The sequence below is a fragment of the Mobula birostris genome, chromosome 8, assembly GCF_030028105.1.
Source record: "Mobula birostris isolate sMobBir1 chromosome 8, sMobBir1.hap1, whole genome shotgun sequence".
Taxonomy (NCBI): domain Eukaryota; kingdom Metazoa; phylum Chordata; class Chondrichthyes; order Myliobatiformes; family Myliobatidae; genus Mobula; species Mobula birostris.
In genome coordinates, this window is record NC_092377.1 from 139,740,328 (window position 1) to 139,757,633 (window position 17,306).

Here is a 17,306-nt window from a genome sequence, read left to right on the forward strand (position 1 = left end):
TCTCCCATAATCTTTGACGTCCTTACTGGGCCACCCATTATTGTTAAGCAGTGACCCTTGGTTCTAAGTTCTCCCACGAAAGGAGACATCCATTTTTATCTGTTTAAAAAGCTTTTAGTGTTTGTGTAGTCACTCAATACCAGTGACAGCTCTGCCGGCTGGTGGGCTGGGCTGATCACCAGCTGTCCATGCCTTTCTGCGAGTGCAGCCGCCTGCCTGCACTGAGCTCTGGGTGGGTCGTGTAGATAGGCTGGCATGATCGGTCTGTCAGCTGTGAGCGTGGCGCGGGCAGGCAGTAGCGGCAGAGCGGGGGAGCTACCCTGCCAAGTGTACCTTGCCCCCCGTTTCTGATGGCAGAGCGCGCAATCTGACCGAAGGTTGGTGATCAGCGGACCGTCATCGGGATTCTCCCGAAACCGTATGATCAATGTGCCCTATGGTGACCAACCAAACTCTGACTCCGCAAAGGATTCTGGCACATTGGGCAGCTGAGCGGTGACAGTCCGCGTTGTGTGAGCCTCACTGTCTTATGTATGCAGGAGAGGGCGAAAAAAAACATGTCTGATCGTTGTCCTGTGTCTGTTTTAAACAGGCGGACAGTCCTGCAGAGATGGAAAGCTGGATAAAAGCCATCAACGAGGCAATTAAGCTGTGTAAAGGTTCGAGCAATACCATGGTACGTACCTCCACTACTGTTAAAAACGCAGGTTGACGTTGGAGCCACGTGAAAGCCATGCAAAACTGCCCGCGGTGGTTGTGCTATTGGTGACCACGAACAGCAGTACTGGTGAGTGAGCAGTGCTGAGACCTGCTGCTGTAAGAAGGCTAAGGATATAGCAGTCATGGGAGAGGCACGGAGAGGTGGATTAGACAACGATTGTGAGTGAGTGGGTGGGTGAGTGTGCAGGGTTATACCTTATTCACTTCAGACCTTTATATTATTGCTGTTTTTGCCTCTTCTCAGTCTAAACAACATTTTAAATTGTTATTTTGAAGAACCCTTGTGCATAAACCAAAGTCACAGAGAAGTACAGCACAGAAACAGGCCCTTTGGCCCATCTAGTCCATGCTGAAACCATTTAAACTGCCGACTCTCATCGACCTGCACCGGGCCCATAGCTCTCCATACCTCTACCATCCATGTGCCTATCCAAACTTCTTTCAAGCAGAGAAATCAAGCTCACAAACACCACTTGTGCTGGCTGCTCTATCCACACTCTCACGACCCTCTGAGTGAAGAAGTTTCCTCTCGTGCTCACTGTAAACTTTTCACCTTTCACCCTTAACCCATGACCTCTTGTTGTAGTCCCACCCAACCTCAGTGGAAAAAGTCTGCTTGCAATTACCCTATCTAAACCCCTCATAATATTGTATACCTCTATCAAATCTCCTCAATCTTCTATATTCTAAAGAATACAATCAGAATCAGAATCAGGTTCCTTATCACCGACGTGTGACGTGAAATTTGTTAACTTAGCAGTAGCAGTTCAATGCAATACATAATATAGAAGGAAAAGAAAACAAATAAGTCAGTCAGTTACAGTATATGTATATTGAATACATTAAAACATTGTGCAAAAAACAGAAATACTGTATATTAAAAAAAGTAAGCTTCAATATCCATTTAGGAATCGGATGGCAGAGGGGGAGAAGCTGTTCCTGAATCGCTGAGTGTGTGCCTTCAGGCTTCTGTACCTCCTACCTGATGGTAACAGTGAGAAAAGTGCATGCCCTGGGTGCTGGAGGTCCTTAATAATGGACGCTGCCTTTCTGAGACACCGCTCCTTGAGGATGTCCTGAGTACTTAGTAGTCTAGTACCAAGACAGAGCTGACTAAATTTACAACCATCTGCAACTTCTTTCAATCCTGTGCAGTAACCCTGTCCCCCCCATACCAGACAGTGATGCAGCCTGTCAGAATGCTCTCCACGATACAACTATAGACGTTTTTAAGTGCACTTGTTGACATGCCAAATCTCTTCAAACTCCTAATGAAGTATAGACACTGTCTTGCTTTCTTTATAACTATATTGATAAGTTGGGACCAGGTTAGGTCCTCAGAGATCTTGACCCAGGAACTTGAAGCTGCTCACTCTCCACTTCTGATCCCTCTATGAGGGTTGGTGTGTGTTCCTTCATCTTACCCTTCCTGAAGTCCACAATCAGCTCTTTCATCTTACTGACGTTGAGTGCCACGTTGTTGCTGCAGCACCATTCCACTAGTTGGCATATCTCACTCCTGTACGCCTTTTCATCTCCATCTGAGATTCTACCAACAATGGTTGTATCGTCAGCAAATTTATAGATGGTATTTGAGCTCTGCCTAGCCACACAGTCATGGGTATACAGAGAGTAGAGCAGTGGGCTAAGCACACACCCCTGAGGTGCGCCAGTGTTGATAGTCAGCAAGGAGGAGGTGTTATCACCAATCCGCACAGATTGTGGTCTTCCGGTTAGTAAATCGAGGATCCAATTCCAGAGGGAGGAACAGAGGCCCAGGTTCTGCAACTTCTCAATCAAGATTGTGGGAACGGTGGTATTAAATGCCGAGCTATAGTGGATGAACAGCATCCTGACACAGGTGTTTGTGTTGTCCAGGTGGTCTAAAGCCACGTGGGGAGTCATTGAGATAGCGTCTGCCATTGACCTATTGTGGCGATAGGCAAATTGCGATGGGTCAAGGTCCTTGCTGAGGCAGGAGTTCAGTCTAGTCATGACCAACGTCTCAAAGCATTTCATCGCTGTAGATGTGGGTGCTACCAGGCAATAGTCATTAAGGCAGCTTACATTATTCTTTATAGGCACTGGTATAATCTTTGAAGCAAGTGGGAACTTCCACCTGTAACAATAAGAGGTTGAAAATGTCCTTGAATACTCCCACCAGTTGGTTGGCACAGGTTTTCAGAGCCTTACCCGGTACTCCATCTGGGCCTTCCGCCTTGCAAGGGTTCACTCTCTTTAAAGACAGCCTAACATCAGCCTCTGTGACAGAGATCACAGGGTCATCAGGTGCAGCAGGGATCTTCACAGCTGTAGTTATATTCTCCCTTTCACAGCAGGCAGAAAAGGTGTTGAGTTCATCTGGTAGTGAAGCATCGCTGCCATTCATACCATTGGGTTTCACTTTGTAGGAAGTGATGTCTTGTAAACCTTCCCAGAGTTGCCGTGCATCCAATGTCGCCTCCAACCTCATTTGAAATTGCCTCTTCCCCCATGAAATCTTACCTCCAGAACCGGCAACATCCGTCTAAATTTTCTCTGTCCTCTTTTAAGCTTGCTTACTACTTTCCTGCAGGTGGGTGACCAAAACTGCACACAATGCTACAAATTAGGCCTCACCAATGTCTTGTACAACTTCAACATAACATACTCAAAACATTGATTTATGAAGGCCAATATGCCAAAAGCTTTCTTCACCGTCCACTGCACCCCCAATCTTGGTGTCATCCGCAAATGTGCTGATACAGTTAACTACGTTATCATTCAGATCGTTGATATAGATGACAAACAACAAAGGACTGACACCGATCCCTGTGGCACACCACTAATCACAGGCCTCCAGTCAGAGGGCAAACACCAATCACTACTCTGACTTCTCCCACAAAGCCAATTTGCTACTTCATCTTCAATGCTGAGCACTGAATCTTCTTGACCAACTTCCCATGTGGGACCTTGTCTAATGCCTTGCTAAAGTCCACGTAAACAACATCCACTGCCTTGCCTCCATCCTCTGTTCTGGTAACTTCCTTGAAAAACTATAAGACTGGTTAGACATGAGCGTCCATGCATGAAGCCATGCTAACCATCCTTAATCAGTCCATGTCTATGTATCTGGTCCTTTAGAATACCTTCCAATAACTTTACCACAGCTGACGACAGACTCACTGGCCTATGATTTCCTGGTTTATGTTTAAAGCCTTTTTTTTAAAAACATTGGCTATCCTTCAGTCCTCTGGTACCTCTCCTGTCGCTAGTGATAATTTAAAAATCTCTGCCAGGGCCCTAGCAATTTCTGCACTTGCCTCCCTTGGGGTCCAAGGGAGCACCTTGTCAGGCCCTGGGGATTTATCCATCTGACTTGCCTAAGGATAGTAGACATCTCCTCCTCTGTAATTTGTACGGGGTCCATGATTCCACTTTGCCTCATTACTATAGACCAAGTAAATACAGATGCAAAAAAAGTTACTTAAAATCTGCAACATTTTCATATGATGTAATCTGACCTTTCCGAATCTTTTTTCTAAAATTATATGATGCGAGGAGCGGAGTTAGCGACATTATGGATCATGTCTGATACAAGTTGTTGGTCTAGCCCTGTTTTGCCTTTTTTTGGGCGTTTTTTTTCTCTCTTTCTTTTGGAGTTTTTTTTGTTTATATATATTTTTTTCTTTTTATTTCTTTGTTAATGTTTAATCTCATTATGAGTTTGGAAGTCTTTTATTTCTCTGTTAGTTAAAATTCATTTTATATATGCTGTTGAACATTTCTCCAATCTCTTTGTACCAACCTTGTTATTGAGTTTATAATTTTGAAAAATTAATAAAAAGATTTAAAAAGAAAATCTCCCCCATCTGTTTCGGCTCCACACATGAATTGCCGTTTTGATCTTCCAGAGAACCTATTTTGTCCCTTGCAATCCTTTTCCTCTTAACATACAGTATCTGTAGAATCCCTGAGGAGCCTTCTTTACCTTGTCTGCTGGAGCAACTTCCTGCCTCCTTTTAGCCTTCCTGATTTCTTTCTTAGGTGTTCTCTTGCTTTTCTTATACTCCACAAGCACCTCATTTGTTCCTACCTGCCTGTAGCTGCTATACATTTCCTTTTTTTCTCTTAACCAGGGCCACAATCTGTTGGAAAACCAAGGTTCCCTACATTTGTTGCCTTTACCTTTTATGCTGACAGATACACACGAGCTTAATACTCTCAAAATTTCACTTTTGAAGACCTTCCACTTACCAAGTATACCTTTGCCGGAGAACAGCCTGTCCCAATCCACTCTTGCCAGATCCTTTCTGATCCCATCAAAACTGGCTTTTCTCCAATTTGGAATCTCAGTCTGCAGACCGGCCTATCTTTTTACATATTTACTTCCAAACTAATGGCATCGTGGTGACTGAACACAGAGTGTCCCCCTACACAAACTTCTGTCACCTGTACTGTCTCATTCCCTAATAGCAGATCAAGTATTGCACACACTCTCATTAGGACATCAGGAAACTTTCCTGAACACACTTTACAAACTCTATCCCATCTATTCCTGTGACAGTATGGGAGTCCCAATCAATATGTGGAAAGTTAAAATCACCTACTATCACAACTTTGTTTCTTGCAACAGTCTGTGATCTTCCTACAAATTTGTTCCTCTTAAGTTCCTAGGAGTGTTGGGTGGTCTGTAATATAGCCCCATTAACACAGTCAGACCCTTCTTATTTCTCAGTTCCACCTGTAACACCTCACCAGATGAGTTCTCCAGTCTGTCCTAACTGAGCACTTCCTGTAAGGTCAAGCACCCCTCCCTCCTTTAATCCCTCCCACTCTGTCATGTCTACAGAACCTTGGAACATTGAGCTGCCAGTCCTGCCCCTCCTGTAACCAAGCCTCACTAATGGTTGTGGATCATTGTGAGCTCGTTGCCATTCACACGGTCGCTGACACTCCTGGCAAAGCAGCCTGTGAGTCAGGGTCAGTTCTCAGACTCCTGTTCTTCCCAGTGCTGGACAGTCTCTCCCACACCTGAGCACACCAGCAGTGGTCCCACGGCTGACCATGTTGCACTGGAGAGGCTGGTTACTCAAAGGGGTCGATCCTCTTTCAGAACTGGCAACAGGCAAGAGCCAGTCTTTTGACAGAACTAGAATGAATGGGACAAATAGAAGTAGGAGCAAGAAAGTTTTGACACAGGTTTTACCCCAGATTCCACCCCCCCCCCCATGTATACCATCTATTATTGGCAGAGAAAACAGTGCCATATTGTTTGATGGGCAGTCTGATTACTCCACAAGTCAGCTGAGGAAGGGAGTTTCTGTCAATGATGATTAGTCACAAACCCACTGTCTGAGTTGTCATGGAGGTGAGTCAGGGCTACGGTTTTCACTGGAACTGAATTAATTCACACCTGCTGCTGCGGAGATGTGGTGTTCTTGGCCAGGAGCTATCGGGACACGTGGAGACGGGCCGTACCAGGCACTGGTGCCCACGCTGAGGGATACTGTACACGCTCATCTCTTCAGACCCTGTGTGTGCCTTCCAACAGGACGTTACCAGTAGGCGGTGAGAGTGCTGACAATTCTGTGCGTGGTCAGGCTGCATCTGGATGCATATCTCTCCACAAACTTTCATTTGCATTGAGTCTTCAGCATAGTGAAGTCCAAATGTGCTTCATAGAACAGTTCAACTCAGTAAAGGCCCTACGACCCGCACAGTTGTACCGAGTTCAAAATAGTGCTTCTCTCCCACAGAGCCCTCATTTTCCTTTCATGCATGTGTCTTTCTAAGAGTCTCTTAAATTCTTCTAATTTACTTGCCTCCTCTGGTAGTGCATTCCATGCACACCTCTCTGTGTGTATTTATTAAAAAAAAACTACCTGTGACATTCCTGTCTATACGTTCCTCCTTTTAAATTTTCACCTTGAAATTATACCCCCTCATTTCTGCCCCGGGAAAAAGATGCTGACTGTCCATTCTGTCTGTGCCTTTAATCATCTTTTACAAGTCAAGTTACCTCTCATTGTCCTTTACCCCAAAGTGAAAAGCTCCAGTTGACTTAGTATTTCCTCATTAGACGTCTCTAATCCAGGCATTATCCTGGTAAATCTCCTCTGCACCCTCTCTGAAGCTCCACAGCTGCTTCCTATAATGAAGCAACCAGAACTCAACACAATACTTCAAGTGTGGTCTAACTAAACTCTTATAGAGCTGCGACATTACTTCGTGGCATTTGAACTCAATCCCTCGACTAAGAAAGGGCAAAACACCATTCACCTTCTTAACCACCCTTACAACTTGCACAGCAGCTTTGAATATATCATGGGACAGACTGGAAGCACAGAGATCTCAACAAGTCAGGCAGTATCTATGGAGAGCAATAAACAATCTACGTTTATGACTGAGATCCTTCATCAGGACCTCAGCCTGCAACGTGGACTGTTTACTCCTCGCCATAGTTGCTGCCTTACTGGCATTTTCTGTGTGTGTTTTGCTGAAGATCAGCAGCATCTGCAGAATCTCGGGTGCATGGGCACGTGCAGATCTCAGAGGGGCTCTGTGCTGGAGAAGGTGACACAGTTGGGCAGGGGGATAAAGTTGGAGAAACTTATATGCAACTAGAATCATTTCAAAACGTGCTCAAATGTTTAATGCCTTCTTGGGAAGCAGAGAAGTCTCTTACTAGCTCTTCTTTCAGTTAGTCCTGGCGAAGGGTCTCGGCCCGAAACGTCGACTGTACCTCTTCCAATAGATGCTGCCTGGCCTGCTGCGTTCACCAGCAACTTTGATGTGTGTTGCTTGAAATTCCAGCATCTGCAGATTTCCTCGTGTTTGCGTGATTGAGAGGTGTTGGCTGTGGTCAGATGTGCGCAGAATCCACAGGTTCCGGTGGGAGGAGGTGTTTGATAGGGCTGCGGAAATAAAATCTCTCACCTTTGCCCTTCTCGTTTCTCGTTTGCAGGCATCCACGGCTCAAGCGACCTTCACCAGGACCAACTCGCTGCTTCTGGCCGACCAGTCTGGCGCCCTGCTCTCACCACCGTCCGGCGGCGTGGCCACCCCCAGCGAGGAGAAGCGACCTCTCACCAAGTCCACCTCCATGGTGTCGTCATGGCAGCCGTGGACCCCGGTGCCCTCGGCCGTCGGGCCGCCCGCCTCGTCGGCACCGGAGGAGAGCCCGCACGACGGCGAAGCGCAGGCACCCTCCGCCGAGCCCAGCCCGCAGCTGGCGGGGGTGAACGGTCAGGACAAGCGACGCAGGCACCGGTCACAGCCGGCTCCCCAGAAGGAGCACCACTTCGTCTACAGCATCGACGATGACGGGATCCGAACATCAGACGTCTAACCAGATGTCCTTCCTGACGCTTGGTTTTTCTAGGATTAGTAACTCTGGCCAAAGTGTCGCTTTCACATCGCTTAGCTTGGCGTCCTTATCTCCAGAGCTCCAGCGCTCGTTGGTAGGACTGCGACATTGCGTTGGAAGAGAACTGCTAAAGAGAAGCTGAAGAGCTTCTGTCGGCACTTTGCATTCCTACGGTGGCTTGAGGTTTTGCACAACCATGTTCACTTTTTTTAACCACCTGAAAATTCAGGGGAAGAAATTGCCTAGCACTACCTTTATAGAGTTGATGAGTGTCCATGATGCATTGTTGAAAGGAATGTATTAAAGCTGGTGTCATTTTAAAATCCCTGTTGCCACTGAATGTCTTTTGAGGAATCAGCAATGCAGATACCGCATCCCACACAAGAGGGTGTAAGATAGGACGTACAGCTGAGGGGTTATAGGACATTGGCAGACCACATTTGGAATACTGTGAGCAATCCTAGGCCCCATATCTCAGGAAGTACCTACTGGCCCTGGAGAGGGATCAGAGAACGTTAACAAGATGGAGCCCAAGAATGAGAGGCTTACCATATGAGGATTATTTGATCTCTCTGGGCTCAGAAGGATGAGTGAGGATCTTACTGAAACCTACAGGATACTGAAAGGCCCGGATAGAGTGCATGTGGAGACTAGTAGTAGGAGAGACTAGGATCCAAGGGTACAGCCAGAGAATGAAACTGATCTCCCTTTAAAGTGAGGAACTTCTCCAGTCAGGGTGGTAAATCTGTGGAACTGGTCACAAAAGAAGGCTGTGGAAGCCAAGTCATTGCATGTATTGAAGGCAGAAATTGATAGGTTCTTGATTTGTGAGGGGTGGGGGTTTAGTGCTTGCTGGGACAATGCAGGAGATTGGGGACAAAAGATGAAGTCAATCATGATTGAACACTGGCATAGTTTCGATGGGCCAAGTGGCCTTAATATGTTGACGTATCTTATGGTCACATGGGCTGCGATCCTGGTTCTTGTACCTAGAAACAGATGTGAATCAATTTGCCCAGAGAGTTCAACCAATCCTCGTATTGGAGGATTGGGTGTGTGGAGAAGCCATTGCAATTCCTAAATCAGGTGTATGCATTGATCTATTGCTTGTGTCTGATCATTTGTACTTGGAATAGGACGTTGTTGTCTCATCAGAGTCGTAAGACTTAGGAGCAGAATTAGGCCATTCAGCCCATCGAGTCTGCTCCACTATTCGTTCACAACTGATTTATTTACCCGCTTCACTGACCTACCTTTGATGCCCTTACTAATCAAGAACCTATCAACCTTCACGTTAAATATACCCAATGATTTGGTCTCCACAGCCCTCTATGGAAATGAATTACACAGATTCACCACCCTCTGGCTAAAGAAATTCCTCCACATCTCTGTTCTAAAGGGATATCCTTCTATTCTGAAGCTGTGCCTTGCGCCTTGTAGACTCCCCCACTAAAGGAAACATCCTCTCTACATCCACTCTATCCTCCTAGGCCTTTCAGTATTTGAGATGCTCCTCATTCTTCTAAACTCCAGCTAGTAAAAGCTTAGAGAATTAAATACTCCTCTTGTATTAACCCTGTCACTTCCAGGACATTCTTGTCAAAATCAGCTGCACCTTCTCCAATGCCAGCACATCCTTTCTTTGCTAAGGGGCCCCAAGAGTGTTCACAGTACTCGAAGTAAAGCTTCATGTCCTCGTGCTCGTACCACCGACTCAAGCTGCAAGTTAAACTGTAGGAATCCTGGACAATTTCTCCCAAGTCCCTTTGCATCTCTGATTTGTGAATCATCTCTCCATTTCGAAAATGGTCTGCACCTTTATTCGTAGTATCAAAATGAATGACCATGCACTCCCTTTCACTATATTCCATCTGCCACTTCTTAGCCCATTCTCCCAATGGAAGACCTTTGGTTGATCCCTGCTTCCTCAACACTACTTGCCCCTCCACCTGCATCAATATCATCCATCAACTTGGCCATAAAACCATCAGTTCCATTTCTGTTTGCTTCTGCAGAATCACTCTAAGTACCTTAAGAAACGGCTAGAAAAGTGAGGCAGACAGCCCATCTGAATCAGATGTGCTGTTGTTAGCTCACCTTCCATCACCATTTCAAAGTTCAAAGTAAATTTATTATCGAAGTACATGAATGTCACCATATCGCACTCCCTGACTCATTAAACTTAAGGAAGACTCTCAATATTCAAATACTGGGGACAGGTCATAAATGTGCCTCAAATCCATCCATATTCATCATAAATGTTTTCCCAATTGTGGAAATATTACACCACTGGGTCTATTTAAGATGGCACTGGTGAAGCCCAGCGACTACTCTCAGCGGCAAGGAAAACAACTAAGTACTTCACTATAACACTTTTTCTGGTAAATGATCACTGCCAACAATGGGGAGATGAGGCAGAGCCCAGGCCTGTCCCTGAGGTTGAGGAAAGACCCAAGGTTTGATTGACTTAAGTGCCGGGCTGAATTGTGTCGGTGAGGGCCAGGCCTCAGGGCGGTGCAGGAGCAAGGATGTTTGGATAATTTAAGCCCCGTGCCAGATTGAAAAGGTCAGGGTGTTGGAACCGGAGGCGAGGGACGAGCCGGTTCTGGTCGCTGCTCCGCAGCGTTTACTCGGCTCTGTGCTGAATTGAGGCTGCGGCCTGTTCCTGTTCCGGCTGCAGTGACGCCTGGATTCACTTCAGTAAAACTTCAGTTCTGAATGCTGTTTGCTTACTTCTATTGTTTGAACGATTTGTGTTTTATTTTTTGTCTCTGTGCGCATTAGGTGTTTGACAGTCTTTTTTTTAAAGGGTTCTTTTGGGTTTCTTTGTTTTGTGGCTGCCTGTAAGGAGATGAATCTCAAGGTTGTATAATGTATACATACTTTGATAATAAATGTACTTTGAACTTTGAACTGGCTGTGAGAATCTCAGCGACCCGAAGGCAAGTTTGCAGAGGAGCAAGTGAGAGCTGGGCAGTTGTTAATTGATCTGTAGTGGCCAGAAGGTGGTTGCAGGTGTAGAGCAAAGAGCAGGTGCAGGCTATTTGGCCCTTTGTATAAGATCGTAGCTGAGGTTGAGGAAGGGGAAGAAAAATATTTCAAGCACAGACTGTTATTTGGTGGTCTTGTTTGGGATTGGAGGCAGCTGAGGGAGCACAGACTCTTGTGTTGCAATTAACATTTCTAGACAGGATGGAAGAAAGTTTTTCAGCCCATCTAATCTATGCTGGTTTTCAGAGCAATCCCATTCTATCATTTCCCTGCAATCTCCCTCAAATGCTCTTCAAATTGTCCCATATTCTCCCACCTAAGAGGTTACTTTGGAATATCCAATCTTACCAGTTGTTTTTGGGATGTGGGAGAAGGTCGGAGGACCTATCAGAAACCACATGCTCACAGGGAGAACGTGTCAGAAGTCAGAGGTCACTGGAGCGGTGAGGTAATATCTCAACAGGCTGTGATTGACAGACACTCCCATCTTTCTACTTCCTTGGGAGTTTCTGTCCCCGTGCCTCAACATGTAAGCTTCAGGTAAAGCAGATGGAACGTCACTTTGTAAAATGGGGCCAAAGCCTTCACTTGGAACCAGCTGGTGTTCCATGCAGAGGAATGCGGAAGGTTGGTTTCATACTGGTGCTTCCATCTCCAATCATGACGGCCCCTCCCTTTACAGTTTTATTGCAGCACCAAAACTGGCGACAGTGGTGTGAGGTGATATAGGTTCAATCTTTTGTGTGAAGATTGCTCAGACCTCGATTTATCAACGTCACTGCCCTGTGATCCGGTTGCACGTGTCTGAAAATAACATGTCCCAAACACCCCATGTATGGTTTAGTACTTCCATATAAGATTATTGGGGGTCATGTGGAGGTTCCCATGGCAACTCAATATGACACAGCCAATCAAGAGAAGGAATACAGACCTGAAGGTGGGGAAGAACGGTCTGATCCCAGCAGCGTGGTAACAGGATAATGGATGGTGTACCATTTGATCCAGTCCCTTGTCAACAGGACAGCCAACAGAGACCTGTTGAGATTACTCCGACTTCTCAGCCCTACGGGTTACCAATTTTCAAGGGCTCAGTTTAATGCGATGAGGACTTTTGCCTCACCACACCCTGCCAGGAACTGAGTTCAGGGTACTCACTGCCCTCTGGGTGGGGAAAAATTATTCCCTCAGCTCCTCTCTAATTTTGCTGCAAATTGTCTTGAATGACTGTCCTCTAATTACAAAGCTTTCTGCAGGAGGGAGTAAGCCATCTCTCTGCACAGAGCGCACATCATACGCCTTAGTCAAATTCTCCTCCAAACTGTCCCAAGGCAGGGTCTCGGCCTGCCATCTCTTTCCCTCCGCAGATGGTGTCTGACCTGCTGAGCTCAGGCAACAGTTTGTGCTTTGTCTCCGGTCTCCTCTGTTCCAAGCATATCTATCCAGTCCTGGACCATTTTTCCACATCACCAAATGTCTCCAACCTTGGTAATACCCTTTCTGGCCTCTTCTGCGGTCCCTCTGTTGCTTTGGTGGATGAAAGAACAAAACGAGTGGGTGCACCAGCTCAGACAAAGGGTAATGGAGAGTCTGGCCTTTTGATTGCAGCAAGGCAAGAAAAATACTGAAGTGATGTGAAATTCCCCAAGCAAAAACACCTTTGGGTACCTACGAGCTCTTCAAAGAGTTCATGCTTGCTACCTGCCATGACTTCCCTCTTTTAAGTGTTTCAATTAGGTGGGTGTCGCAGGTATCTGCTCCTCCTGTATGGCCAGCCTTGCTCACAGGATGGAATGACCTCTGATGAAGCGGGCAGTAAAGCATCTGGAGAAGAGAAACCGAGTGGGAGGGGGGGAGGATGCACAATAAATGGTGGAAGATTGAGGAGTGTAGACGATCTGTGAAGTGCCATCCATGGGGGTTGGATGAGCAGGTGAGGTGGGTAAGAAGGGAAAACGGTGCAGAATCCAAGTTGTGCTTCAGCACTGGACGCCACCGTAGCGTTGCCCCATTACAGCCCAGGGAGGGTCAAAGTTTGGAATTCATTTCCAGCGTCAGTCTGTGCGTCCTTCGCGTGGAGTGCGTGGATTTCCTCCGGGTGCTCCAGTCTCCTCCCACGTTCCAAAGACGTACAAGTTAATTGGTCATTGGAAACTGTCCCATGATTAGGCTAGGGTTAAATCAGAGGTCACTGAGCGGGGCCGGTTTGAAGGGATGAAAGGACCCCGTTCCGTGCTGTATCTCAATAAATAATTAAACAGTAAAAAATGCAGAGCGGCGGTTAAATCACTGAGCTAGCAAGCCACCAACACAAGTTCAAATTCCCAGCAGTGCGTCTGTGGGAGGTTTATTCTAAGAAAAGTTCATCTCAATAATTTGGTCTGAAAAGACATCTGATTCACTCTTGTTGCAAGAACAGATATCTGCGGCCCTAGCCCCTAGAAACACAGCCACGCGGTTAACTCCTAACTGCCCACCGGAACTTTCTAGTTGTTGCCCAGTCACTGTCACTGCAGAGGTTCAGGCAGGCGGTTCGCCGGCATTCTGTCAAGGCAAGTTAGGGATGGGCGATAAATGCTGGCTTTGCTGGCAGTACCCAGATGCTGAAGGGTAACAGCAGCCGCACGGCAGGAGTAATGTGTTCCGGTCTAGCCACAGTTACGAGAAAGGTGTGATCAGCCCAGGGAGGGATCAGATGAAACTTACTGGAGAGCTCTAGTTATAAAGAAACTTTGGCTAATTTGGAATTGTTTTCTTAGAAATAGAGTCAGCTGAGGAGAAGTTTAATTGAAATTTATAAAGCAGCAGGGCTTTGGGTGGCAGGGTGGCAGGGTGGTGTAGCGGGTAGTGCTGTCGTCTCTCAGTGCCGGGGCTACAGGTCCAATCCCGACCTTGGTTGCCGTCTGTGTGGAGTTTGCAAGTTCTCCCTGCCACCGCATGGGTTCCTCTAGGTGATCCGGTTTCCACCCACATCCCAGAAGTGTGCACATTGGGCCTTTTTTGGCCCTCATGATCTACAAGAGAACTGGTGGTCAAATGAGAGAAAATAAGTTGCAGGGAAGTAAGGAGGGGAGTGAAACCGATGATTACTCCACTGGTGGGAGGCTAGCATGGATTGAATGGGCCGAATGGAACCCTTCCACATTATAGGATGTCCATACTGAATGACTCCGATCTGAAGAACTAACTCTTGTTTCTCTTTCGCTGTTCTGCACCTGAGAGTTTGTCAGAATTCCTGCTTGTCTTTCAGATTGACAGACCTAGCAGGGTTAATTTAATGCACATTGAATACTGATATCAGCCTTCAGAGGGGCCGAATGGCGTGTCAAGTGGGAGAAGGAGGAGCTTCGTGAAGACTTTGGTCGGAGGGTTGGGTCTGGTAGGGGTGCGAGAGAGGATCACAACATTGAAAAGTATCTGTAAATGCTCTGGAATTGTTCTCTTCTGCCAATTCAATGCAGCGAGGGCCTGTAACTGGGATTAGGCCAACTGGCTCCGAAGTGGCCAACGGGAATGGGATGGGTGGAAAGGGCTGTGAACTGCAGTTCGCTGCAGGTTTACCAGGGTGATCTAGTGCCGAGACAGACTGGATAATAAACCGTGAGGCAGTCTGAAATATGCGAACAGCTGCCCTCTGAATATGGAACATCTGGACCTGTTGCTTGTGATCTTTACGACTGCAGCCAGCTTGTCTGAACAAAGCTGCTTTCCTGTGGAAGGTCAGGCTATGCTCCAAATGAGGCAAGATGAAGATATCACGTCCGACGTATTCCCCGGTCAAAAAATCGAGTGCCTTTATGGGTTATTTATTGAGAGATGTAGCACAGTAACAGACCCTTTTAGCCCAACGAGCACAGGCCACTGATTACACCCATTAGGCCAACTTAGCTACTAACCCGTGTGTCCTTACAGACAGCGGTGGGAATTGAACCTGGGTCGCGGTTGCCATGATAATGCTACGCTAACCAGTACACCACAGTCCCACCCTAAAATGGCTGAGAGGATTAAAGTTTTTGAAGTAACATGCTTCTGGGGTTGCACACCCGTTTACACCTTGCGAAATGATGCAACAGCCCGTGATTGGCCAGTTAGAGCATCTACCACACAGTTCGCTTTGAACTATTTGTAGTCCAAGACTGCGAATGAAATCCTTCACCGCAGACAGAGAAACAGTTAACATTTCAGCTCCGGAGGATGTTTCATCAGAACTTTAAACAAGAGGAGAGTTTTTCCTGTCTTTCGCAGTAGTGACAAAGAGTCCCAGACCTGACATTTTAGCTATTTCCCTCTCCACAGATGCTGCCCGACCTGCTGAGTGTTCACAACCTTCTTTGCTCTCATGTCAGATGTTCAGTATCAGCAATTTTTTTGATGTGTTTCAGCTCCACAACAATCTTTCTGTGTCAGTGTGAATTTTGCTGATGACTTGTAGTTCTAAATATAAATCAGTTTCGAATGTTTCTAATGCAGAACGTGAAGTTCAGCATTTTTATCATGTCATTTTTTTCCAGCCACTTAATAGCAGCGTGACATTGGTTATCTTTTAAACACGTTCCTTGAGCAAACAGTTTGTGGGACTTTATGAAAGATCTCAGACAGTTGGTGTGTAACAACGTGGGCTCTTCAAACTCTGATCCTTACCCGTTCAGCTTTCTCACTGGCTACACCCAGCTTTTAGTATGTCCCTCAACACAAAGTCCAGGACCTCAGAATAAGTCCATTGTGAAGATTGGGTTGGCACGGTAGTGCAACGCTTTACAGTACCGGCGACGCAGTTCTGCCTGTAAGGAGTTCTTTACATTCTCCCCCGTAACCGGGTGCCCAGGGTTCCTCCCACAGTCCAAACCGTACCTGTTGGTAGGTTATTTGGTCATTGTAAATTGTCCCGTGATTGCTCGAAGGGCCGGAAGGGCCCATTCCGTGCTGTATCTCAGTAAATAAGTAAATGACAGGGAAAGCTATTGAGTGTTGGGTGGACCAGAGAGTAACTTCCCGCAGAAGTTGGCACTTGTCTCAGTCTATGTCCCGGGGAACATTCTGTATGGCACTGGGCCCTGTGTTAGTGTGACAAATAGGGCAAACAATCTTCAACAAATAGCCCTGTACCTCCTCACCAACACCAACGCGGCTTGGCGAAAGCACATTTCAATAGTGGGGGCCTGATTGACTGGAAGAATGGCAGTGTGGGTAACCACTGACACTCTGACCATGCAAGTGGAGGGCATTCGCTTCACCAGCCGGGCAGGGTCCTGGTGATTATAGGCAAAAAGAGACTCCGTGGAAAGATCAGGGGGTTGCAACATTACCTCCATTTCTTTCTTCTGCCTTACACTCCCTCCCCAATGAAGTGAAGTCAGCAGCTGTGAAAATCAGGGGAAAGACAGAGATTTGGGTGTTTGCTGCTTCCTATATAATCCCATTTCACAATGTCCAAATTGGAACCTTTAACAATACAGCCACACCCAATTATCACAGATGTGCTGAAAACTTATCGCGCAAATGCACTGAAAATATTTTTGTTTTTCCTTATTTGAAACAGGTAGACACATGTAGGCACACACAGGCAGACAGACATGTACATATTCATAATGACAATTTGCACAGTGATCTCACACACAAAACATACACAGAGTAACACATATACATTAATACCTTAAGACATGGGAGGAGGCTTAGGCCACTTGGCCCATCGAATCTGCTCCAGCATTCAATCATGGCTGATCCTTTATTCCACTCTTCAATCCCATTCACCAGCCTTCTCCCTATAATCTTTGATGCCATGTCCAATCAATAACCTATCGAGACTCTGCCTTAAATACACCCAACAACCTGGCCTCCACAGCTGCCTGTGGTAACAAATTCCACAAATTCACCACCCTCTGGCTAAAGAAATTTCTCTGCATCGCTGTTTTAAATGGGCGCCCCTCTATCCTGAGGCTGTGCCCTCTTGTGCTAGACTTCCCCAACATGGAAACATCCTTTCCACATCTACTCTGTCTAGGCCTTTTAACATTCAAAAGGTTTGAATGAGATCTCCCTCATCCTTCTAAATTCCAGTAAGTACAGATCCACAGCCGTCAAATGTTCCTCATATGATAACCCTTTCATTCCCGGAATCATCCTTGTGAACCACCTCTGAACTCTCTCCAATGCCAGCACATCTTTTCTCAGACGAGGAGCCCAAAACTGTTCACAGTATTCCAGGCAAGGCCTCACCAGTGCCTTATAAAGCCTCAGCATCACATCCCTG

The 17,306-nt window shown here is 46.4% G+C and overlaps 1 protein-coding gene across 5 annotated transcripts in view; it reads left to right on the plus strand.

Annotated features, from left to right (window-relative positions):
• LOC140201783 (pleckstrin homology domain-containing family A member 2-like) overlaps positions 1 to 8,391 on the plus strand; it is a 131,424-nt gene extending 123,033 nt beyond the window's left edge. For all 5 annotated transcript variants that reach the window (XM_072266470.1, XM_072266468.1, XM_072266466.1 and 2 more), the window contains 2 exons: positions 593 to 676; positions 7,667 to 8,391. In XM_072266470.1, the coding sequence (XP_072122571.1) occupies positions 593 to 676; positions 7,667 to 8,050 (468 nt within the window). In that variant the 3' untranslated portion in view covers positions 8,051 to 8,391. The remainder of the gene's footprint in view (positions 1 to 592; positions 677 to 7,666) is intronic.
• Positions 8,392 to 17,306: the final 8,915 nt, after the last annotated feature.